The 24,589-nt window shown below is 44.3% G+C and overlaps 4 protein-coding genes across 5 annotated transcripts in view; 2 read left to right on the top strand and 2 right to left on the bottom strand.

Annotated features, from left to right (window-relative positions):
* Positions 1–995, bottom strand: part of EPDR1 (ependymin related 1) — a 34,482-nt gene extending 33,487 nt beyond the window's left edge. The window contains 3 exon segments of the mRNA XM_027123948.1: positions 366–858; positions 861–944; positions 947–995. Coding sequence (XP_026979749.1) covers positions 366–858; positions 861–944; positions 947–995 — 626 coding nt within the window.
* Positions 996–3,722: 2,727 nt separating this feature from the next.
* Positions 3,723–13,932, top strand: SFRP4 (secreted frizzled related protein 4). Its single transcript, XM_027123947.1, has 6 exons — positions 3,723–5,333; positions 6,644–6,724; positions 6,823–6,888; positions 8,795–8,993; positions 11,369–11,432; positions 13,390–13,932. Exons 1-6 carry the CDS (start codon positions 4,889–4,891, stop codon positions 13,573–13,575), a joined length of 1,041 nt encoding a protein of 346 aa, XP_026979748.1. The 5' UTR covers positions 3,723–4,888; the 3' UTR covers positions 13,576–13,932.
* A 2,542-nt stretch (positions 13,933–16,474) lies between these two features.
* The window catches only part of PNPLA8 (patatin like domain 8, phospholipase A2), a 134,591-nt gene continuing 126,476 nt past the window's right edge, over positions 16,475–24,589 (top strand). The window contains exon 1 of one of the 2 annotated variants that reach the window (XM_027123941.1): positions 16,475–16,807. The gene's annotated coding sequence lies outside the window, so the exon portion shown is untranslated. The remainder of the gene's footprint in view (positions 16,808–24,589) is intronic. The other variant, XM_027123942.1, reaches the window with a different exon arrangement.
* NME8 (NME/NM23 family member 8) overlaps positions 22,774–24,589 on the bottom strand; it is a gene marked incomplete at its 5' end in the record, with an annotated part of 28,891 nt that continues 27,075 nt past the window's right edge. Inside the window, one exon of the mRNA XM_027123946.1 lies at positions 22,774–24,448. Coding sequence (XP_026979747.1) covers positions 24,211–24,448 — 238 coding nt within the window. The remainder of the gene's footprint in view (positions 24,449–24,589) is intronic.

The following is a 24,589-nucleotide window of genomic DNA, read 5'->3' as shown; positions in this document are numbered from 1 at the left end:
TCCTCGCAGATGGTTCCTGGAAGAGCTGAGATAGTGCAGAAGACACGCCCTAGGCTGAAGGGGGCACCAGGAGCCAGGAGGCTGACTCAGCAGCCTTTGAGCGTGGGCGAACCTGGGCCTGGAGCGCCCGGCAGGTCATTTCTTCACCGGCCACCGCCCCGCGGGGTCTCACTGAGTGCCCGCTAGCAGGCCGCCCCCGGTGGGCCCAGCCGCCACCCAGCCCCCGACTGTGTTGTCCCCAAGCGATCCTCTCGGCGAACTTTGTCTTGGAGAGGAGGGAAGCGCCGCGAGCGGCTGGAAACCCCGCGACCTCGCCCTCCCCGGGCCTCGCGACCCCACGCTCCGCGCCCTGGCGCCCCGCGTACCTCTTGCAGGGGATCAGCGCCTTCCTCTCGTCCAGCACCCGCACGCGTTGGTTGAGCCCGTCGTAGGAGAGCAGGGCGCGGCTGTAGCGCCCGGTGCTCTGCCGGTACAGCACCTGACGCCCCTCCCACTGCTGCGGCGCCTGGCACGGGCGCTGAGACCCCGGGGAGTCCCCGGCCCCGGGCCCCGGAGCCGCCGCCGCCGCCCCCAGGCCGCAGAGGCCGCCCAGCGCCCAGACCCAGAGGCCGCCCAGCAGCCAGGCGCCCAGGACCCTGCGGGCCACACGGAGGAGAGCGCGTCCCGGCATCGCCGTCCGCCGCGCCCGCCGCCCCCCGAGGCCCAGCCCGAGCCCGAGGGGGCGCTGAGCAGCCCAAGAGAAGCGCAGCGCGGAGCTCTCTCGCACTGTGCCCGAGTGCGGTCTGGGCCAAGTTGCTGCCGGTCCCGGCGGCGGCCTCTACGGCTCTGGGGATCAGGCCTGGGATCCGGGCCCTGGGCCCTGGGGAAGCTCCGGTGAATCGTGCGGGAGCTATTTGTGCCCGGGCCGCTGCCCGCTGCAGCTTCTGTTTTCACTTGCTCTCTGCTGCCAACAGGAAATGCAGTGGCAGCGGTGCCACTAGCATCCTGAAGGGCATCCGTGTTTTAAAGGGGGGGGGGGGGGGGAGCGATGAGAAGGGAAATGTTTCTCTGCTAACTTGAGTATTCAACGGGTAACCAACTCTGGGGGACGAGCTCGAGGTCAAGGTCGGGAAAGCAGGGCCTCAGCACTTGCTGTGCCTCAGGTACCCTGTCCCTTTATCAAAATTGCCACCTGCTAACTCCAAATTAAAAATGGAAAAAAGGGTTCCTTCCTGAAGAAATGACACGAGTCATTTATCATGGCCGTTTGGCAGCCCCCCACTCCCCGTATAGAGCCTGGCGGACTAGAAAATAGGCCCTTGCTCTTGGGCTGAGGACTCAAGGACATTGCCTGGAGGCCACATTTGCGGTGAGACTGCTCCCCTCACTCATCACTTGACAATACCACAAGCCTAGAGGTTTATGTGTCTGGGAGTTTAGGATCATCAAGAAGAAAGTTAATTGGGTTTATGTTGGTGTAATGTTAGGATCTAGAGTATGGAATCAAGAAGAAAGAAAACAACCGTTTAAAAACCATAAACAAAGCCTTGCTTTCCAAGTTTATAGAGTCTTTTCACTAGATCTGCCTTTCAGGGATGAAGAAGCATGAGGCAGGTGAAAGTGGAAGAGAGCGTTCCTGTATGAGAGTCAGCGCGGCGACGAGAGAAAATGAGTGTGATATTTGGGTTCAAGTATGAAGCAGAAGACAGTCCGGAGCCAGATCACTCAAGGCCTTGAAAACCATTTTAAGGATTAGTTATTAATACCGGGGCTGTTGGAGCCATCCATAAATGTAAAGCTAGGGAGAGCATCATCAGGGATATGCCTTAGGAAGCTCCTCCAGGTCAGTGTGGAGGATGGCAGGGCAAGGCAGAGGGCAGGGAGAAGGAGGAAGATACTGTTGCAATCCAGACGAGAGCTGCTGTCTGAGCTAAGGCCATGGTTGTAGAAATGCAGAGGGTGGAAGAGTTGGGAACAAGACAGAAGGATTTAGACTCGGAGGAAGAGGTTTCTGGTTTGGACCACTGGGAGTTCAGCTGGAGCGAGAGAAGATAAATTCAGTTTAGGGTTGGCTGATTTTGAGATGACTGTGGGATATACAGGTGGAAGTTCCCAGGGGACAGTTGGATAAACAATTCCAGAGACCAGCAGGCCTAGAGGTCTGGATTGGGAAGCCACTGACATCTAGGTGGTCCCCGAAGCCAGAGAGGAGAGCAGCACAGTGGTTTTCCACCCAGGGCAACTTTGTCCCCCAGGGGGCAGTTGACAATATCTAGAGACCTTATTGATTATCACAGTGGGGTAGGGGGTAAGCTGCCCCTGGCATCTAGTGGGAGGAGACCAGAGATACTACTGCACAATGTGCAGGACAGCCCCCAGTACCACCACCACTCACCCAGTAAAGAATTATCCAGCCCCACTGTCAGCAGTGCCGAGGTTGAGCCAACCTGGAGCGGCAGGGAGTGTAGAGAGTGAGAAGAAGGCTGAGGATGGAGCCCTAGAGAACTCCAGACATTGAAAGGATGGGCAGAGAAACAGTCCCTGGAGGAGACTGAAAAGGAGCTACCAGAGAGAAGCCACTGACCAGGGGAACTTCCCCAGTTACGTGAGCTTTTGGCAAATCAATGTCAAGTATGAGGTAATGGATTGAGTGCTAAAGCCGGGCAAGAAGATGGAGACTGGTTGACAGACTCTCCGGATGAATCCCTCAACACTGCCACCCTCTCCTAGAAACGCTAAGGCCAGACTACCAACAGACCTAATGGGATAAGCAAAGAGCTTTATGGAGAAGGGTTCTTAACTTCTCCTCTCCCTTTCGTAAAGGACATGCCATCTGCGAACATGAGGGAAGCACCTGAAATGTCGCGATTTGGTACTTGCATAACTAAACTAATGCAGCAGGTTCAAACTGGCTGCAGAAGTTTGAGTCCTCCCCAGGTTTGCCCTCCTCAACTAACTCCAGGAAAAGGACAGGGAGTCCAGCTCTCTCAAAACTGTATCTTCTTCCCTGGTAGGAACTTGGGCTGAAAATCTTTTTCACTAAGCCAGGCATTTATACCTACTGGAGTTTACTGCTGAAAATGGCTTGAGATCTCATCTGGGCTATCCCCATCGCTCGATATTTCACTAGCCTGAGTTGGCATTTTTGAAGCTTGAGATCTGTTCTACAGAAAACTGGAATACCTCTCTAGATTGACCTGCCTGTATTTGGTCACCCCGGCCTTCCCACAAAATAGAATTGGACTCCTTGGGTGAATCCTGAAATGTATTTGTCTCATTTACCCTTTCAGCCTACCGTGTTTGATTCACGTTCCTGGGGAAAAAAAAAAAATAAGATCATGCATTTAAAGCACTTAGCACTACTCCGAGCCCATTGTACATGCTCAGTAAATGTCAGTTGTGCTTTTCCTTTCCTGGGCTATTTTAATCCTCAGTCCTGATCAGGGTCAAAACTAAACTAACTTTGTGGATCTAAGCTTTAGAGACAAAAAAATCTGTCTGCCTCAAGTTCAGATTTCCAGTTAAATCATGTTTTTAAAGATTAACATTCAGATAACATGTTTTCATATTCTAATGCCCTAAGAAAATATCATATACCAGAAATCTTACTGCCTGAAGATTGATGTACACTTGGAACAATAAAGCCTCCCTTTTCTGTGGATAGCTGAGCCAGCAGTGGATTCTACTACCTCTTTCTAATAAAAATAAAAGAGAAAACAAAACATACATCATTGTTCTCCATGGTACACAGCTTCTTACTTCATTTAAATAACAGTTTCCAAGCAAATCAAAAATCAAAATGTTAGACTGCTGGGTTGGAAATCACTTGGCATGAAGGAGGGAAAAAAAAATCTTTCAAATTGTGGTATCCAAAGTCTTCTATGTTTTCTGCTTTCATTCACGTTGGAGAGAAGAATAGGGAGTCAGGAGAAGGAAAAGGGGATGTTGGTGGATGGAAGACGTTCTCAAACTGGAAGATGCTGTTACACCTTCAGGCAGTTCTGTTCCTGGAGCAGGTACAGATCAGAGGCCATTCTGGAAAAACTTGAGCCCAAAGTAACGTCTACTAGCCACAATAATAGCAACAAAAACAAATTCCATACAACTCGCGCTGGGAGGGGGGCGTCCTTCCCTTTGCAGCTGCACTCTCCCCGTCCCGCACAATAGTCTCACCGCTCAGCGCTTCTCATGCCCCCTACTGGAGAAGGCAAGTATGTTTCCGAGTTAAAAGCAGCAGAAGTTCCCATTTCCCTCCAACTCTACAGTTGGGGAACCCATAAGGCAGAGGGCGCAAAGTTCAGCTTTGACTGGAAAGGCGGTCCCTCCCTCTCTTGAAATCCTCTCTTGTACCTTCTTGGATCCGGTGTCCAAAACGACTGCCAGAGGCTCTTTTTCTTGGTCTGGAGAAAAAGGACTGGCCAGACTAAAAAGGACGGACTTTGGGGGAATGCAGGATTCCAGCCCTGGGCTGCGGCCCGGAGGAGATGATGTCACCACTTCTGCAAGAGAGGGCCGAGGGTGGGGCGGCCGAGGGGGAGCCCGCGCCGCGCCTGCAGCTGCCAAGGGAGCGTTCCCGAGCCCACGTCAGGGGAGGTGTCGGGATAAATAGGTCCCGCAATGGCCGGGACTGGCTGCGCTCGGAGCTGCCGGGCCGGGGGCTGGAGCTACCAGGGCGGGTTCACGCCCCGGAGGCTGAGGGCTGGTGCTACTCGTGCTGTGCGCGTCGGACGGCGTATACTCCCAGCCGGCCCCCGCGGCCCAGCGTTGCTGCCCACGGGAGTTTGGGACGAGCACATCCCCTGTGCCCTAAAGGACTTCCTCCTTCGGGAAGGGAGAGAGAAAGCCTAGGGGGACGGGGAGAGAAGGGCCCGTTCTGCCTGTCGGGGTGGCGGCGCGGGAGAGCAGTGCCATGCTCCTCTCCATCCTGACCGCGCTCTGCCTGTGGCTGCGCCTGGCGCTGGGCGTGCGCGGCGCGCCGTGCGAGGCGGTGCGCATCCCCATGTGCCGGCACATGCCCTGGAACATCACGCGGATGCCCAACCACCTGCACCACAGCACGCAGGAGAACGCCATCCTGGCCATCGAGCAGTACGAGGAGCTGGTGGACGTGAACTGCAGCGCCGTGCTGCGCTTCTTCCTCTGCGCCATGTACGCGCCCATCTGCACCCTGGAGTTCCTGCACGACCCCATCAAGCCGTGCAAGTCGGTGTGCCAGCGCGCGCGTGACGACTGCGAGCCCCTCATGAAGATGTACAACCACAGCTGGCCCGAGAGCCTGGCCTGCGACGAGCTGCCTGTCTACGACAGGGGCGTGTGCATCTCGCCCGAGGCCATCGTCACTGACCTCCCGGAGGGTGAGGCCCGGGGAAGGACCGAGGGGGGTGACGAGGCACCCTGGGCTGTCGCTGCCACGTGAGAACCCGACGACCACACCTACAGCTGCCAGCGGGTGGTCGAGCAGCCCCCCATTCTACTTAGGAGAGCTGGAGGAGGTGGGAAGGGCTGTGACTTGATTTCGGGAAAAGTCTGCTTTCTCTACTGGAGTTTTGGGAGCTAAGGAGCACCATGTCCCATAAGGAGGGGCGGGCGATTTTGCTTAGATAGGGGACCATTGGGGACATTTTCCTTTATAGTAATAAAATAAGATAGTAGCAGTAGCAAACAAGCATATAGGGTTTAAGGTGGATCTGAGCCAGCTTTAAGTACTTCACGTGTTATCATTTAATTATTAAAATATTCCCACCAGGATTCTTCATTTAATGTTAGCTCTTGAAAGCTCTTCTGAAAAAACAGTACTAGTTCTCACTCCCCACCAGGAGTGCAGTTTGTAAATTTAGTTGCCCTGGAAAACTGTGACATCTGTTTCATGGTCTTTGACCCAGGGCCAACCTCTGTGGCATCTTAGTCAACTCGAGCCCAACCACCACTTCCTTCTTTTCTCTTTGGTCTTTTTTCCTGCTTTTCTAGGAAGAAGGAGCAGGTTTAAATCCACTTCTTGAAATAAAACCTAAGTATATTTTTGCCTCCTTTTATGCCTAACCCAGGTTGCTGCACATTTAAAGAAACTATGGTGTTGCTTTAGTGTAGTTTCTGAAGTTATACCTCAGAGCATTGCCCAAAACGTGGAGGAGAAGAAGTAAAATGAAGAGGAAAAATCGAAACTCCTCTCTAATGCAGAGTTTTAGAAAAAACATATTCATTGCTTAAATTATAGAAATGATACAGGGCTATGCTTGTTTGGGGTACCTATGGACTGTTTCTGCAAAATGTGAGGTGGGGATTTGGAAATATTTGGATTATTCTGATTAGTGTAAACTGTCAACTTGAAAAATCAACATTTTAAAATAGGTTTGGGGCGGAAGGATGTAATTTATCCAGGTTGACTGTATGTATCAGCCAGTTTAAATGGACGTGCCTTCACACCAATTTGTTCTGGATAAGCAGTCCCAGCCAAGTCTTCTTTCCTAAGCCCAGAGAGTCTATATGAAAGAAGTAGTTGACAATCACATACAATTTTTACCATTCAGGATTTGTGTGTGTGTGTGTGTGTGTGTGTGTGTGTGTGCACTGCTGTGTTGTCAGTGTCTCCAGATGATTCCTTATTCCAGCTGGGTGAACAGACCAAATCACTGACCACACCCATGTGGCCCTGTGTGTGTTTCAGACGTTAAGTGGATAGACATCACTCCAGACATGATGGTACAGGAAAGGCCTCTTGACATCGACTGTAAACGCCTAAGCCCTGGTGAGTTCTTTGTCCTCAAGGCTCCCTCTCTTTCTTCTCCCCAGAGTGATTTCTGAATCTTTTTTTTCAATTTTTGGTCTCTCTTTTGTCTTCTTCAGACCGGTGCAAGTGCAAAAAGGTGAAGCCGACCCTGGCGACGTACCTGAGCAAAAACTACAGTTACGGTAAATCATCTGCTGAAACCATTGGGTTGGGGACTTGGCACATGACAAAGCCAGGTCTGCTAGTCATGAAGTGACGAAGAGGGATTTTTCTAGTTAATCATGTGGGCTCTAGGTGGCACAATAACAACTGTAAAAACATCTTGCTTTTCTGGGTAAAGCACCCAGGTGAGAACGGTGGTGTGAATTAGTGCGATTCCACATCCTACACGTCCTGGTGAGAAGTGCTGTCAGCCGGGAGAGCACCTCACTTTTCTCAGGATTTCACTGCTGCAGGAAGGATCCATGGATTTGACCTGAGGCCCAGAGACCCAGGAATTAAGATCTGCACATGTATCTTTTAACCTATAAATAGCTACAAATATTAAACACCTTAAAGAAATTGTGGGAATATGTTAATCACAAGACCCTGTGGCTGTAAGTATCGGCATAGCTTAAATGCCCTCTTCTCTTATTTGAAAGACCCATACAGCACTTTCTTCAGAGAATAAGTCAATCATGCTACTTTGAATGTTTTCAGCAAATTTAATTCTGCTATCATCATTTGAAAGTAAATTTAATTAAAAATGTGTTCCTTTAAAATATCTTTTTGGGCTATTTTCTGGGGTTTTTTTTTTTTTGCATTTCTTAAATTATTTCTACTGAAACAACAGAAACTGGGGAAAACTGTTCATTTTATTTGCTAACTCAGCTTTCCATATTTCAAACTGAAATTTTATATCATAAGAACCTTTATATTATACAACCCACATAAAAGCAGGAAGACCATGGCACTATAAAAGTCTGAAAAAATAACCTCTTATTTAGGTTGTCGGATTTTAGAATCACACATAGCCGAAGTGCATAATTCAACCAAAAAAAAAGTACACTATCTTTTCTAGTAGCTTTTTGTTGTTGTTATTTTAAACCTGTTCTATGTAAATATCATCGTAATCTGACCCACAAAGTCCCTCATCTGACACTATCCAGCCTTACTTAGTTGTCCAGTCTGAGTTTCACTGTCATGCTGTTCTCTGGGGAATCATTGCTTCAGAACCACTTTGATAATGAAACTATTTTCTATTTACATTCTTTAGCTCCTTCATAAACCAGCTTCCTAGGATGGAATCCAAGACAGAGCCACCCTCGGCTGATTACAACTCCACTGCAGGCAGTAATAGCAAGGGACCAAAAGAGTCAGAATTGAAAGCAGGATCAGAGACAGTGATATTACCAGCCATCTGTAATAACAGTTCTACCTCTACCCACCATGGACCCTGCTTGGGCAGTTTGGGAAATTAAAGGATTGAGAACAGTAGTCTTCAGAGACTCCTTCCGGTACAAAAATGTTATGACTGTAATAACTTCCTCTGGAGCAGAGCGAGTTCAAGCAGCAGATGGGTGATTGAACCATACAAACTTTCAGGTGGCTTCTGAATCTGAGAATATATGATTCTCACTTCAAATCATTACATGACAGAGTAGAAGCAAGTATTGTTTCTATAAAATTTTATCGACATTCTATGTAACTAAATTTCCTGATATGTTTCTGGCCCCCAAAAAACCCCTAATCGTAGAATTATAGAAATTTAGGGCTGAGAAGGATCCATGGGATTCTCTATTCAAACCCTATCTGTGGTCCATTGTGGAGCAGTCACTGACACAAAGACAGATCCCAGACTAAGCCTGCTTGTGAATTTACTTTTCCGTCTTGCAGCATGATTCAGAACTTTTAAGACATTGTTGACAATATGCGAGGCCTTACATTTAGCACACGATTGTGTGGGCTTTTTTGCCTGCATTCGGGCAGCTTGGACATGACCATAATTACAGGAGTGATTCTTTAAGAGAGACTCAGGAGTTGGCAGGAATAAACCTTCCATATTTTTCTGCAAAGCTTCAATAACACATATCGATTTTTCAATTGCAGTCATTCATGCCAAAATAAAAGCTGTGCAGAGGAGTGGCTGTAATGAAGTAACTACAGTGGTGGATGTGAAAGAGATCTTCAAGTCCTCATCACCCATCCCTCGAACTCAAGTCCCACTCATTACGAATTCATCCTGCCAGTGTCCTCACATCCTGCCCCACCAAGATGTTCTCATCATGTGTTATGAGTGGCGCTCACGGTAGGCACAGACGGGCAGAAAAAAATTACACACTGCCTAGGAAAAACATAAAATTCCACTTAATCGTGGTTTAAAAAGGAAGAAAAAAAAACGGCTCTAGCTTTTTGAAAAATCAGTTTGAATAGATGCCTTGGTTAGGATATCGTATCTCCTAAATATCAATTAATTCTTCATAGAATTAAGGAAAAATGGAAATATATTTGAGTGGACTCTTTAAAAATCAATTTCAGAATTCATTACCTGATTTCAAAAACTTATAGACAAATATATTACTTTGAGTAAAACCAATTCTTTTCAAAGCAATCTTAGTGTGGCAAATACTGAATTTTCTTAAGGTCTCTTTAATAACTTACAAATCAAAGGAAAATGGCCATTTGAGACTACCCTTCCACACATTTTCTTTACACTGAATTTACAACATTTGTTGGTTGGAGTGTTACATACACACACACGTACACACACGTGCACACTCACACACATCAATTATACGCATATCTCTAGCTGAAGGTGTCTCCCCACACATCTTTCCTTAGCATCTTTTTATTTATCCTTATAATATAACAAGTCCTTAAAATATAAAAACCAAACACTTCAGTGCAGGTTCCAGACTGAGTCCCATAACTTGCTGCAATCTATTTCTCCAGCAGAACTACTAATCTTTATATAAAAAGTCTTCCCTTTGATTCTCTGCCATTAATAATGCTCACCTGTTTCTTCTGGATACAGCTCAAGATTCTATTTCTGAAAAAAACAAAAACAAAAAAAACACCTTTTGAAACTGACTTCACTTGAATGCTTTCTTGTTCTGGAGTCTATCAGTACTTAGTACCCTCTTCAAAATTCCTTGCGTTCTTGGTTTTAAAGCTGTTTTGCGGCTTATATCTTGTCTTTCTAAAGACATTGAGTGAATGAATGTTGAATGAATATTTCTGGGCTGGTCTCTTGTATGACTTTTGCATCCGCTCCAGTACTAGAAGCAGTTCTGGGGATGTGCCGGGTCTCTGCACAGGTGAATGGATTATACATGAGTTAAATAACAGCCTTCGTGTCATTTTCCCATTAATTTATAGACAGTGTAATTCTGATCAAAATCCTAGTAAAAATTTTCTGGATGATTGAGATTTATGTCTTCACAAATAATGCTAATGATCATTTGGAAGAATAAACTGGTAAGGGCATGTAAAGGAGGTTCTGAAAATAAGAGGGATGAGAGGAAATGTGCCTTATGAGACAACAAGAGTAGGATAAAGCTAGGTCAAACCATGCGGAGCAACAGTAGATGTGTAGATAAATAGAGCAGAGGAAAAAGTCTTGCAACAGATTATAATTCATACAAGAACTTGTATCATGAAGGAAATATGGCAAATCAATAGAAATGAAACTATTATTTACTAAATGTTGCAAATAGCTTTACTTGGAAAAATAGTATGCATTTTCACTTTGTACTCTAAAATAAATTTCAAATGGGTTAAAGAGGTAACTAGTTTAAAAACCTAATCAAAAAGGATAAAGGTCGGTAAATAAATGTATGCTATCTGAAAAGCAAAGTGGTTTGTAAACATAAAAGTAATGTAAGAAATTACGAGGGAAAATGTCAATGCACATATTTGATGACACTATTGTGTACATAAAAATCAAAAAGAGAAAGACAAAAAGTACTTGCAACAGGTATGACAAAAGAATAGTAATCTTACTCTATAAAAAGTTCATATAAATGAATATTTAAAACATTAAGACTACAATATAGAAATACGTGTACATCTGTAAATCTATACAAAGTTGCAGAAGTACAAGTAGTCAATAAACATTAAAATATTTATCTCCTAATTCTGCAGCCCAAATAAAAACAAGATTCCATTTTTACCTAGTCTTAGTGTTGGTGAATTAAATGAAAGTTCAGCCATTTTGAAAATAATTTAGCACTATACATTGAAAACCTTAAGAAAAAAATACATACTCTGACCCAGATTTCTACATTCGGAAATCTATCTTAAGGATATAACTAGCCAGTGCACGCTAGCGATATTCAATGCAATGCTAATAATAATAGCTAAGCAAAAGAGGAGGTTCGACAGTGGAGAAATAGTTAAATATATTATGGCTATCCATAGTTATAATTTATATGGTTATGAAAGTTATATTTTTTGAATTATTCAATTATATCAGAAAATGCATACAATGCTAAAAGGAAATATACAGTGTGATCTAAAAATATATATAGGTACAAGGAAGAATGAAATGAAATATCAATAAAATATAAATGGGGAATTGTGGGGTTAACAGTGAAGAATTTTGTTTTTTACAATTTTTTGTATTTTTGAACTTCTTACTTTCATAATAAGTATTGCTTATTAAGATAAATTACTTTTTTTCAGGATGATGCTTCTTGAAAATTGTTTAGTTGAAAAATGGAGAGATCAACTTAGTAAAAGATCCATAGTAAGTATAATTAGCAATACTAGGAATATGGATTTGAATGCATGTAAAGAAATTCTATAGAATTGGGGAATTCTTCACATTCTTTCAGCTCCAGGCTATCATAGGAGCCGACAATAGCAGCAGTATTTGTCTTTTGAATAGGTAGTTGAGAGAATAATTTTTCTCACTTGGAGTTTCTACCATAAATTTCTCTTTAGCTTCAAAGGTGATTTGGTTGCATTCAATACTGATCTACTGGTTATTTCCAGATTAAATTCGTTTTTTGGTTGTTTTAGCAAACAGTCAAATACTTGAACAGAATTAATATCCAGTGGGATTAATACAGACATATACATGTAGGGGTGTGAATACCTAGTTTTAAAAATCACCCTATCACTCTATAAAGCAGAATCTTTCCCTGTATTTAAAATAATTTTAAGACTTTTGTCAAAATAAATCATATACACAGAGTAATACTTTTGTGGCCAGACCCATAATTTTAGTAGCAACATCATAGAAATATTGGCAACTCAGAGGAGTTAGAATAATTTTTTGCCCAGACATGTGAAATCATTCCAGAACTAAATAAATCAGGTCATTGGGATGGAATTTTTAAAGCATCCCTTCTCCTGAAAATATATTTAGATATATGCAGGAGAATTTGTGTTTCCACATTCACAAAAGATACTGCTACTGCCTGTGTTCTCTTACTTTGCAGGAATAAAAAGTCCTGGGCAAGGGGAGAGTGTATATTAATACTGATTTTTGGAGAAGGTAGTTTCAACACAGCCTGTCCTACTGAGTGCATTTCTGAATAACAGACCCAAACACTGCTCTTGCATCTGAGCTAAACATTCATGAGCTGCTCAGGAGCACGCTTGGTCTTACTGGACAGAAAATTCTAGCAAGATTGGTTATCTGGTTCCCCAAACTGCAGTAGATTAGATGACTTGATCTAGAAAGCAAGGCTACCATAAAAACCTGACATTGTTGAGAGGAAAGAAAGCTTTCAAGAATCATAGCTGTTTGGGTCATTCACGTTGACAGCAAATACTCCAACTTAAGAATATGAAAATATAATCATGTAATAACAACATACAGTAACAACATACAGTTTATTATTTTAGAACAGACTAGAGTTGTGCCCTAGGAGGGTGGGGACGGTGTTTTTCATTTCACTGTATTTCCCCTGCCTGGCCTATGGTCATGTTCAAATATTTTGCTAATTGAAATATACTCTAACAAAGTAGGGACTTATGTGTTATAATGAAAAGTAATGTCTATTCAAGTGGACTCACTTTTTCATTTTTTTCTTACACATTTTCATATTTAAAGAGTAAATCCTTTTCTATCAAGGAGACTTGAATATCTAGAATGACTCATTTCTCATTGGCTCTGGGTAGCTAACACTTGAGTGGATTACTGCTTGTGGGTGGAGCTTCTACCTTCCTTTGGATGTAAGAGAGTTAGGTGAACCCATAAGTGTGATAAGAAACCCTGACTTTCTAGTGTAGCTGGAAAAATTTCTGATTTTAGCCTTGGTAAAACGTTTTTTAGAAGGCTTCGCTGTATAGGAAAGTTGCATGAGAGGGCCTATGGGAAAAGTTGCATGAGTTAGGGCCTTGGGCTCTGGAGTCAGACTGGTGAATTTGAATTCCAGCTCTGACATTTGTCGGCTGTGTGACTTTCTGCAAATAATATCACTGTGCTTGTTTCCGGGTCACGACAATGGTGTCCACCTAGAAGCGCTGTTGTTTCAACGAAATGATTGCTTGTCAAGATGTCACCATATACTCAGCGCTTTCCAAAGCATCTGGTACAGGATACACGCTCACCATCGTAGGGTAGAGTAGCTATTATAATCTTGGATGTCTTGATGAATATATTACAGTGAAAGTCTGCATTATTTTGGATATTAGTTTAAGAGCATAAAGGGGTGAGATGTACTTGACAGTCATGTGTACACGTTGCCTCCCAGCAGTGGGAAGAGAGGCTGCAGGAACAACAGAGGACAATCCAGGACAAGAAGCGCACGGCGGGGCGCACCAGCCGCAGTAACGCCCCGAAACCCAAGGGGAAGCCGCCTGCCCCCAAACCAGCCAGCCCCAAGAAGAACATTAAAGCTAGGAGTGCTCCAAAGAGAACAAACCCAAAACGAGTGTGAGCTAACTGCTTTCCAAAATGGGGACTTCCTCTCAGGGTGAGGCCAGGCATTACCCACGCAGCCTGTAGAAGGCCGTACACCCCTTGCCTTAACAACTGCAGTCCTTTTCATAGACACGTCTTGCAGCATTTTTCTTAATGATATGCTTCAATTTTTCTTTTTAAGTCACTACAAGCCATAGTGGTAGGTATGCCTTTTGGTATGGAAGGTATATGAAAGCTGGTCGAAAGAGCTTATTGAGTTGAGAATAAACCATGTGCATACTCTGCGGGAGCTCCACGTGGGGAAAGATGCTTTTGTTCTTACAATTTGACCTAATATGTGCATTGTAAAGTAAATGCCGTACTACAAACAAAACACCCAATTTTTTTTAACGATATGTTTTATTTCAGTTGGTTGTTAGGATGTTAGCGATTTTTAAAAATGTGATTGAAAATGTAATGCTTCTAAGGAGGAAATCAAGAGGAATGAATGTCTAAAAGATCTTATGTGTTTACTGTTAGCAGAAGAATTTTTGTGATGAAAGGGGATTTTTGAACAATCTAGAAAAGTAGGATATGGAAAATTGTAATGAGTTTGGTTTTTGGTTCTTTGTTTTTACGAAGAAGCCTTTCTGCTCTGTTTTTAGCTAGAAGCTCTAAAAACGAAAACAATAGTATTGTTAAATAAATAAAAGGGAAAGGCAGACAGACAAAGTCTGGATCCTTGTTTTCTAGTTACCATGCCATGGTGGAGATGCTCTGATTTTATATGCACAATGTTTATCAGTTCCCTTTAAGTAGGACCAGAAACTGTTTGTTTCTCCTCTTATGATTTAGGTACCAATCAGTCAACCCCAAGCATCTCACACACGTGGGTGTGGTGCTCATCTCTTCCCAGGACGTCCCAGGTATCTTGATGCCCAGTCTCTCTGCTGATTGCTGGTGCTCCCAAGGGTGCCTTGGGTCTGAGGTGGCAGGGTCGGAATCCAAAGCCCCTGGTCCCCAGCCTGCTATGGCAGCCTTGCCACACACCAGCTCTGCACTTGGAAAAAGCAACTGTAATCACTTGTTCATCCAGCATTCAAGAATGTAGAGGAGCAATCTGAAAGCTTAAGAGTAAAATCTCCTTTAGATGTACCATTGTCCCTGCTTCTCAGAGAAGGGGTAAGTTACAGGTTGCATTCACACATGATTTTTAAATTTCATCTCTGTAACCATTAGGACACAGAAGTGAGGTGTGTGGGTAAGCCAGGGGAAAATGGAGAAATAGCGTTAATGAGGATGCTGGCAAGGGCACCCATCTCCTCCTGAAAGTGTAACTTCACCTGCATCGCTACCCCAGGGCAGCAGAATTGAAGGAATCCAATAGATCCACCCACACAGGGGTATCAATAAAATACTCCGCTTTGGCCCTTAAGGAAAGCCAGACAGGTGTTTGGCATAGCATCTAAATTAAAGAAACCTAGGAAAGGCCATGAAAAGGCATTGGTACCCTAGCTTACCTCCTTAGCATAGTAGGAGTCTGGGGAGGGGGGCGCGGGGAGGCGAGTTACAACTCTCAGTGGAAATGAAGAAAAAAGGCTTCTGTAAAACTTTTTTTTTAAAGTGCAAAACGACATAATAAGAGTTTGGAGATGACTTTACAAACTTAAACACTGTTTCCTTTGAATATTTAACTGAAATCATATACTGCATATCACACAAAAACGTAATTAGACACATTTATTAGTTTGATTAATTGATAAAGGATCGAGGCCACTGTTTGGATATTTATTATAAAAAAGTTGAAAATGAACAGCAGCCCACACTGAAAGTAATATAACAAGTGTGGAAGTGGCTTTTGTGTGAGAGCCACGAATTTATTTTTCTCCCTTAAAATATTTTCTCCACCTAGATACATATGAGAGGTAAATATAAATATATGGAGAGGAAGGCTGTGGTACTATCTCCGAAATAGGTATTATTCGAGAGTTGGGTTACTTTAATCAGAAAAAAATAACAATTTTGCAATATGTTCATCAACAAGTTTCATAATTGAGGACAACTAGAGGCATTTATTTTTAAAAATACTTTTGTTGGTCTTTCAATGATACAGTAAATATGTATTTTCTATAAAGCATTCAATAAATACATAAAATAAAAAAATAATGGAATTAAAATCCTACCTAATCCCACTCACCACTCTGCAGAGATTATCACTGTTAGTATTTTGGTATATAATTTTCCAGGTGTTTCCTCTGCATTTATATAAATACTCGCTCTGTACGTCCATTCTTTTCCCGAGTTCTTGTATCATCTTTTTTTTTATTTTTTAACATCTTTATTGGAGTATAATTGCTTTACAATGGTGTTAGTTTCTGCTTTACAACAAAATGAACCAGTTATATATATACATATGTTCCCATATCTCTTCCCTCTTGTATCATCTTTACGATTGTTACTCTGAACTCTTTCTCGGGTAGATTGCCTATCTCCACGTCACTTAGTTGTTCTTCTGGGGTTTTATCTTGTTCCTCTGGAACATATTCCTCTCATTTTGTCTAAATTTCTATTTATATTTTTATATATGTGGAAGGTTAGTTACGTTTCTTGACCTTGGAGAAGTGGCCCTCTGTCGGGGACGTCCTATGTGTCCCAGCAAGTACACTCCCCTCTTGTCGCCCAAGGTTCACGGACCAGCTGGTCCCAGGGTAGGTTCCAATCTGCGTTTTCAGACTCGATTCCGCAGGCTGCTGGATCGTGGCTTCTTCGCTTCTGGTGTCTGCCGCCTGCTAGTCTAAGTGGCTTGCGCAGACTTCCTGGTGGGTGGGGCGGTGCCTGCCCACCGGTGGGTCTTGGCCCTCTGGTGGGCAGGGCCATGCCTAGAGGTGGGTGTGGGCTCAGCCTGTCCGCTGATGGGTGGGGCTGCGTTCCCGCCCTGTTGCTTGTTTGGCCTGAGGCGCCCTAGCCCTGGAACCTGCCAGGGCCGGCTCTTGGTGCCCCCATGGTATCCTCCAGGGACTTCCCTGGTAGTCCAGTGATTCAGACTCTGCTCTTCCAACGCAGGGGGTGCGGGTCCTGGTCAGGGAACTAAGATCCCACATGCAGCACGGCAGGGCCAAAAAAAAAAAAAAACCCAAACCAAAATGGCCGCCTCCAGGAGCGCTCACGCGGAGGACTATTCCCCCAGGACCTGCGCCTCCAGTGCCCTCGCTCCCACAGTGAGCCACAGCCGACCCCCGCCTCGCCCGGAGACCCTCCAGGACCCGCAGGTAGGTCTGGCCCAGGCTTTGCTTTGCCCTGGGTCCCGGTGCACGTGAAACCTTGTGTGCGAGTGGAGGAGTCTCTGTTCCCCCCGGCCCTGCGTGGCTCCTGCACGCAAGCCCCGCTGGCCTTCAAAGCCAAATGCTCTGGGGGCGCCTCCTCCCGAGGCCAGACCCCCAGGCTGGGGAGCCTGGCATGGGGCTCAGAGCTCTCACTCCTGTGGGAGAGCTTCTGCGATATAATTGTTCTCCAGTTTGTGGGTAGCCCACCTGGGGGTATGGGATTTGATTATATCGCGAGTGCGCCCCTCCTGCCATCTCGTTGGGTTTCTTCTTTGTGTCTTTGGATGTAGCATATCATTTTTGGTAGGTTCCAGTCTTTGCTATCAATGATTGTTCGGCAGTTAGTTGCGATGCGGGTGGCTCGTGAGAGGGGGGCGAGCCCACGGTATTTCGATTCCACCACCCTGTCCTCTTGATGAAGACACCTTCTTCAGAAAACTCCCAGTTCTTTCAAATTCCATCAGTTTGGTTACCAAATACTTTCCCCCTGGCTTCTGCTGGTTGCTAGCAATGCCGGGCATTCCTCGGCTTCAGGCAGGGTAACTCCCATCTGTGCCTCAGCGGTCACGTGGCGCTCGTCCGGGTGTCTGTGTCCAAATTCCCCTCTTCCTGACGGTCACTCCTCTCGCAGTCCACCATCTCCCTCTATGCGTTTATATAATGATGAAAAAAAAATTAGAAGCCTATTATACATACTGTTTCATAACCGTCAGTCGGCCCTTTATATGAAGTAGCTCTCATGTCAATAAAGCCCAGGCCAGCTTATTTATTATAATGGCCACGAGGTATTCCGCGGTGAGCATTACTCAACAGCCCCTCATGTAATTAGGGATTTAGGTTGTTTCTTAACTGAATGTACTGAATAACTGAATAAACAGCTTGGTAGCTAATATCTGTGTACATCCTTAATTAGTTCTGGGGGATAAGTTCATTGAAGTGGCATTGCTGGGCCAAGGAGTATGCCCAGCAAGGGAAGTTCTTGATCCTATTGTCAGTAACCCTCCAGGATGCTTGGCCCATAGGTGTATCAAAGTGCTGATTTTCCAGCTCCTTACTAAAATTATCTTCTCCTTCTCGTAACTTTTATAAATTTTAGCTGGGGACTAGATGTCTCTCTTCATCTGTGAGCCCTCTGCTGGCAACATTCTCCACACTCCAGGCAGCTGGGGAATGAATGACTAGTTTATTTTGTCAATAACTTGTGAGGATGGACTTTCGAATGCGGCTCCCAAGGCATGCCAGGGGAGGACAGATTTTTATGACCCAAATAATTTTCCACTGTTATTGGGTTCTCAGGATCAGGAAGAAAAATGAGGCACAAAAGAATACAAGCCATAAATGCTGTGTTGTATTTTGTCTAATGAACATGTGTTGCTTTTATAATTAGAAGATACTACAAACATTATGAAAGAGAGAGAGAGAGAGAGATTGAATGTATCAATAGTATGGATTTAAGCCAGGTAGACACGCAGACGTGAAAACTGTTTTATTGCTTACATGTGTGTTAGTCTGGGTGCTCAGAGAAGCAGGCACCAAAATGGAATTAAATGAAATGTGGACCCTATTAGAGGAAACACCTGTGAGAGAGAGTGAGGCAGGAGGTGAACAGGGCTGGGAGAACCATGACAGAGAGGGAAGAGGGGCGGAAAGCTGGGGCGGAAGCCCTCCAGACTGCCTCAACCTCTACGGAAGGTTTGGCAAGGCTACTGGGGAACGTGGACCCAAGCCAGCCATCAGGGAGTCCCTAGTCTCCAGGGACAGCTCTGCCTTCCTATCCTACAGATCTTAACAATATTTACTATTATACCTAAGAGAGGTCTCTTTCTACTAGAATGTAAGGAAACCTTTTTTTGAAAGGCAAGTTTTGAAAGAAACTCTGTGGTGTGTAATTTTGCCTTTACAATTTCAGGCGGTATATGCATAAGTCTAATATATCTAGTAGCAATATTTATATGAGAGTAGTTTTATAACTAGATAATTCTAAAACCTGTAGCTGTAATATCTAGATGAGAACCACTTTGTAATGGCAAGTTTGGATCACATTAGTGATATATTTTAGAGGGAAAAAGAACATACTTGATTAGCAATTAAATTTAGATGAGAGGGAAGACTCAGAACCAGAGTGCTGATCCCAAATCTCAGAAAGTTGTAATAACATGAATAATAGGATGAGGTCTAAAAGCAAAAGCAAAAAATGGTATTATGAATAAAGTTCCATTATGGTATCAAGGGATATCTAAGACGCTGTTGTTGAATCAAACAGATGGGTGTTTAACATTTATTAACATTTTTAGTCATCTAATGGATTCAGATATTTATTGTCATTGAGATATTTCAGCAGCTGAAAATCACGTGAACCATTGCTTAGTAACCTTTCTTCCTTTCTGAAAAGCATTTAAAAAAACTGGCTTTGGAGGTCATCCAAAGTAGCTTCCAAGGGGTGAGCAAGTTCGGACAGTACAGGCAAGCATCTGTAGCAGCAGATTTTTTTTTTTTTTGGTTGCATTGGGTCTTCGTTGCTGCGCGCGGGCTTTCTCTAGTTGCGGCGAGCGGAGGCTACTCTTCGTTGCGGTGCACGGGCTTCTCATTGCGCTGGCTTCTCGTTGCGGAGCACAGGCCCTAGAGTGCGCAGGCTTCAGTAGTTGAAGCTTGCGGGCTCAGTAGTTGTGGTGCACGGACTTAGTTGCTCCGTGGCATGTGGGATATCCCCGGACCAGGGATCGAACCCGTGTCCCCTGCATTGGCAGGCAGATTCTTAACCACTGCACTACCAGGGAAGTCCCCAATAGCAGCAGATTAACTCCAGTGAAAAGAAAGGGCGCCAAGAGACTCCAGGAAGAGGGCCATAAAATAGAGCATAGCGTATTTTAGGAAATCTGTCCATTTTCTGCAGAGCATCTGCTTACAGGGAACAGGATCCAGGGAGGGGATCCTGGAAAGTATTAGGCTGTAATCCAGAATGCTTCAGGTCTCCTGTCTTGGAAGGGGGCTAGAGGGGCCAAGTAGGGCAATCAGAGAAGCTCTGGCTTCAGGGTCAAGGTGCATGACTGAGCCAGTGCTGAAGGATGGAGACTGTTGTGTATGGTACAGTTCATGAAGAGCAGACTCATCCCCAGCTCTTTCTGGCTGTTGGGATAGTGGTGCTTCCTTCCCGCACAGGCACACCATTGCCTACCTTCTGAGCCAGTCCGTGTATTTGGACCCATATCCCCACCATCATGCGCTTCTCATCATGGTTACAAATCTCAGCGCAGTGCTTCAAGGCACGCCCACCAATTTTGCAGTCCTCAACTGCCTCAGCCACAGTGGCCAAGGATATGTGTGTTCTGCCTAAAGTCCAGCTAAGATTCAAGATCACATCACTGAGCTGGAGCCTTGATACCTTTCTAGTCTTTTCTAACCTTTCTTCCTCTGGGGCAAGAAGATATTCCCAGATACCACCAACCCCGGCTCCCCCAAATGCCTGCCTCATGCTGCCTCAAGACCAACGCTGGCACAAACTAAAGTTTAATTGAATATCTCTTTGGACATTGATTGTTAGTTTTCTGACTACTGAAAGCTAATTCTACAATCTGAAAGAAATAGCTTTTCCCTACGTCTTGCTTTTAAAATCTTCGTACAGCTGCGTACACATAGACAACTGAGTGAATCATGCCATCTGCTGGTTATTAAGAGTTTTTGGCTTTCATGCTTTTGAAGTCCTGGACCACTCCTGGGGCAATGACAGTGTGTCACTTAACACAGTCATATTACGAATGCCCGATACTACCAGGCGTGTCAAGCATCAGATAAGTGTATTCAATTTGAAGGGGTGAGGAAGGTGAAGGTTTTTACTCTATTTATTTCTCTGCATAATCCAAAGAAACCCAATAATTAATTTACCCTAGTTTGAAAAAAAATGTATTCTAAAGGGAAAAAATGAGAACTATACTTATGGATAATTCACATGCAATTAGATTTTGTATAAGTTACCAATACAGATGGGTATTCACAGGTGTGCTTTTCAAAACCGTGCTGGAATACTAGAGTTTGGGAGTGAGTAATATTTTATAAATACCAAATGATCAAGAGGTGATGTCAGCAAGATGGTGGCAGAGTAGGAATCCCTAGACCATCCTTCCCCCCAAACTCACCAGGTCAGCAAATATTCATGGACAGATTCCCTTGTGAGAAATCCAGAAACTAAGTGAAAAGCCCCTGCACTGTAGGTGGCCATGAAAGCAGATCCTCCCACCTCAGGCTTAAGGCACCCTTAGGAGTGCCACACAACCAGAAAGAGACCCCTAACTCCAGGGGAGGGAAGGAGTTCGTTCACGTGTCCGGCGCTCCAGCTTTCCTGAGAGGGATCCCAGAGGATTAACTTCTGTCTTGTCAGCCTTGGAGTTGGATGGACCCACTGCAGCCTAACAACCTGGCGAGAACAGAGATGGCAGCTTAGGATGTCAAACATCAGAGGTCCCTCTTGCGCCCAGTGCAGAGAGAGCAGATGAAAAAGCAGAGGTCTGGAGAGAGGCCCCGCATCCCACATGGGCAGGAGGGCCATATGGGCTCTGGCTCGAACGACCTCTGCAGCCTCCCCATCAGAGGCACAGTGTGAGGACCTGCTTGTCCAGGCACTTGCCTTGGTGGGGAGGGGTAGGACCTGGCCACACAGGCCTAGAGGGCATGGATGCGCGCGGCCAGGTACCGGGGTTGCAAACTGCGCTGCCCACACCATGCAACTCTCAGCACCCAAGGAGCCCAGATCCCCACCCCTGTGTCTGGACTGTGTAGGCAGAGGCAGGGTCACAGGCATGGGTACCTAGGGGCCATAGTGCCCTGCCAAGGTCAGCTCACTCCAAAAGAAAGGAACCTGTTTCCCTGAAGGTTTTAATTCTTATGAAGACCAGTTTATCTTTTTCCTTTGTTGCCTGTGCTTTTGGGGTCATATTTAAGAAACTATTGTCTAATCCAAGGTCTTGCAGATTTTCCCCTGTTTTTTTCTTGTAAGAGTTTTAGCTCTTAAATGTAGGTCTTTAATCCATTCTGAATTATTTTTTTGTATATAGTGTAAGGTCAGTGGTCCAAGTTCATTATTTTAAAGGATAGCTAGTTTTCCCAGTACTATTTACTGAAGAGACTGTTCTCTTCTCACTGAATGACCTTGGCACCTTTGTCAAACACCAACTGACCATGGATGTAAAAGTTTATTTATAGGTTCTCAGTTCTATTCCATTTGTTTATGTGTCTTTCCGTATGCCACTACCACACTGTTTTGACAGTGTCACTTTGTAATACGTTTTGAAATCAAGAAGTGAGAGTACTCCAACTTTGTTCTTTTTCAAGATTATTTTAGCTATTCTGAGTGCCTTGAAATTTGATAATGAATTTTAGTATGGGTTTTTCCATTTCTGCAAAAAATACTGTTGGGATTTTTATAGAGATTGCATTGAATCTCTATATTAATTTGGGTAGCATTGTCATCTTAACAGTATTAAGTTTTCCAGTCCATGAACACAGGATATCTTTCTACTTATTAGTGTCTTCTTTAGTTTCATCATTGTTTTATAAGTTTCAGTGTAAAAGTCTTGCACTCGTACATGGATTAAGTTTACTCCTAAGTATTTTACTCTTTTGATGCTGTAGTAAATTGAATTGTTTTTTTAAATTAATTTTTATTGGAGTATAGTCACTTTACAATGTTATGTTAGTTTCTGCTGTGCAGCAAAATGAATCAACTATACATATACATATATCCCCTCTTTTTTTGGATTTCCTTCCCATTTAGGTCACCATAGTGTATTAAGTAGAGTTCCCCGTGCTATACAGCATGTTGTCATTAGTTTTATATATAGTATCAATAGTGTATATGTGTCAATCCCAATCTCCCAATTCCTCCCCCCACCTTCCCCCTTGGTATCCATACATTTGTTCTCTACGTCTGTGTCTGATTTTGAAAATCCTACCCATTTTTCAAGATCTATTTCATCCCTTACCTTCTCCAGCTCCTACCCATCAGACATACACCCATCAATTCAGCCCTGAAATATACACTAATTCAAAATCCCCTGTATTATTCATAATGTTCCCCTCATCACAAAAGGGAGGGATATGTTGATGTTAGATCTACACCATATTTCTAATAGATGCTATAAACAGAATGTAGTTCTACTCACCACCACCCCCCAGTCATTCATCATTGACATGCTTAATAATGTACTGTCTGATGATAGTTATAATTAGGTATTGTTTCTGTGAGTTTTGTCTCCCCATTATATTTGCATTTCCCTGAAGGTAGCAGCCTTCATGATGGTGTATTAACCAAGAACCCACAGTTCAAGCGGACATACAATACATATTTTCCCAACATAAATGTTCAAGGGTTGTGACATCATGCTTTGGTTTATAGTTGAGTCAGACAAATGGAACGAGCTGCACTATACCAGAATTTATTTCATGCATCTAATATTTTGATACAGTCTCCTTATACCTGGAGAAATCATAGCCTAAATGGTAATACCAGGAAACAGCGTGCTTGCTCGTCTGTCCCTGAGGAACCTGCTGGGTGTGGAGGGCTCGCTCCCCTTCACTTTGCTTCCTTATTATGCTCCGGAGGCTGAGTCTCCATTTGACTCATCCAGGTGGGCACTCCACTCCACACGTGAAGAAGCTGTAGAGTCATGTTCATGTCAGCAGCCAGTGTCGTATAGGTGTACATTTGTGAGCCTGCTCTTTGAAAGTAAAGAAGGAAAGCAGGTTTGATGGGAAAAATCATCTGTCTTACACTCTGTCTCCCACATTGCCCAGGATAGAAAAGTTTTTAAGTTTTCCGTCAACAACTGAGCAGACTCAATCCACATACGTATTATGTTGCTACTTCTCCCCAGTAAGCACCTCTTTGTCAAGGAATAGAAATGATTGCCTTTTACTCTACACTTTCTAATATTCTATTCTATTCCCTTATCATATAGCACCCAGCGGTAGTTAATAGGCTCCAAGTTTCCAGATACTTAGAGAATAGAGTTGAGGCTGCTGAATGAGACTTTGGCCATTCAGAGTGAAGAAGTGGAGGGAGATCAAGGAGAGAGACTGATGAGCCTGAGTCATGGCAGATGGCACGGACAGCTCAAGACCAAGGCTTGCAAACCCACGGGTGTCTCTCTTGCCCCACTGTCTCCCAGGTCCCTGGCATCTACAAGGCTTGGTTTTGAGGCTCCCAGGCTGCTGTGGAACCGCAGAGTGTGTCTGGCAGGTGAGGTTTAATACAGGGACATGGGAAAAGGTCTGGTCTTTCCACAACAGCCTTGTCTTAGGCCCAGCCACTGTAACAAGAAAAGAGGATAGAGTAATAATTAAAGAGGTACTGTACTTTAGTTTTTCTCAGGGTTCTCAGCAACAAAGTCTTCAAACACTCTATTAATAGCCTCCACTGCCTCCTGCATATCAGAAGCTCCATGGACAGCATTTTTCAACATACTTCTTCCAAACTGGGCTCGGATAGAGTCTGGGGACAGAAATCTTGCTTCCTCTGGGTCTGTGGGACCCATCAATCGTCTCCAGTCTGAAATAGCATTCCACTTGGTCAGGATCATGACCAAAGATGGACCCCTGCAAACAACAATGGTTTCAGAAGACTTGGGCTATTGGCAACTGTAGAGACTGCACACACAGCTAAAGACAGAATGCCACAGCTCCATCCAGAGAGCTCATCCTTATTCTTTGTCCTTGTCAGTGTGATTTTGTGCTTTC

This window comes from Aethalodelphis obliquidens, unplaced genomic scaffold (genome assembly GCF_003676395.1).
Source record: "Aethalodelphis obliquidens isolate GAN/ISIS:26980383/991018 unplaced genomic scaffold, ASM367639v1 scaffold27, whole genome shotgun sequence".
Lineage (NCBI taxonomy): Eukaryota > Metazoa > Chordata > Mammalia > Artiodactyla > Delphinidae > Aethalodelphis > Aethalodelphis obliquidens.
The sequence above is the reverse complement of the archived record's forward strand: the minus strand, read 5'-3'. Positions and strand labels throughout refer to the sequence as shown.

Bases quoted from the DNA above. Each gene is read 5' to 3' on its own strand.
- SFRP4 (XM_027123947.1), top strand. From the start codon at position 4,889: ATGCTCCTCTCCATCCTGACCGCGCTCTGCCTGTGGCTGCGCCTGGCG. The intron at 5,334-6,643 runs GTGAGGCCCGGG...TGTGTGTTTCAG, and splicing joins CGTCACTGACCTCCCGGAGG to ACGTTAAGTGGATAGACATC. The intron at 8,994-11,368 runs GTAGGCACAGAC...ACTTTTTTTCAG, and splicing joins TGTTATGAGTGGCGCTCACG to GATGATGCTTCTTGAAAATT.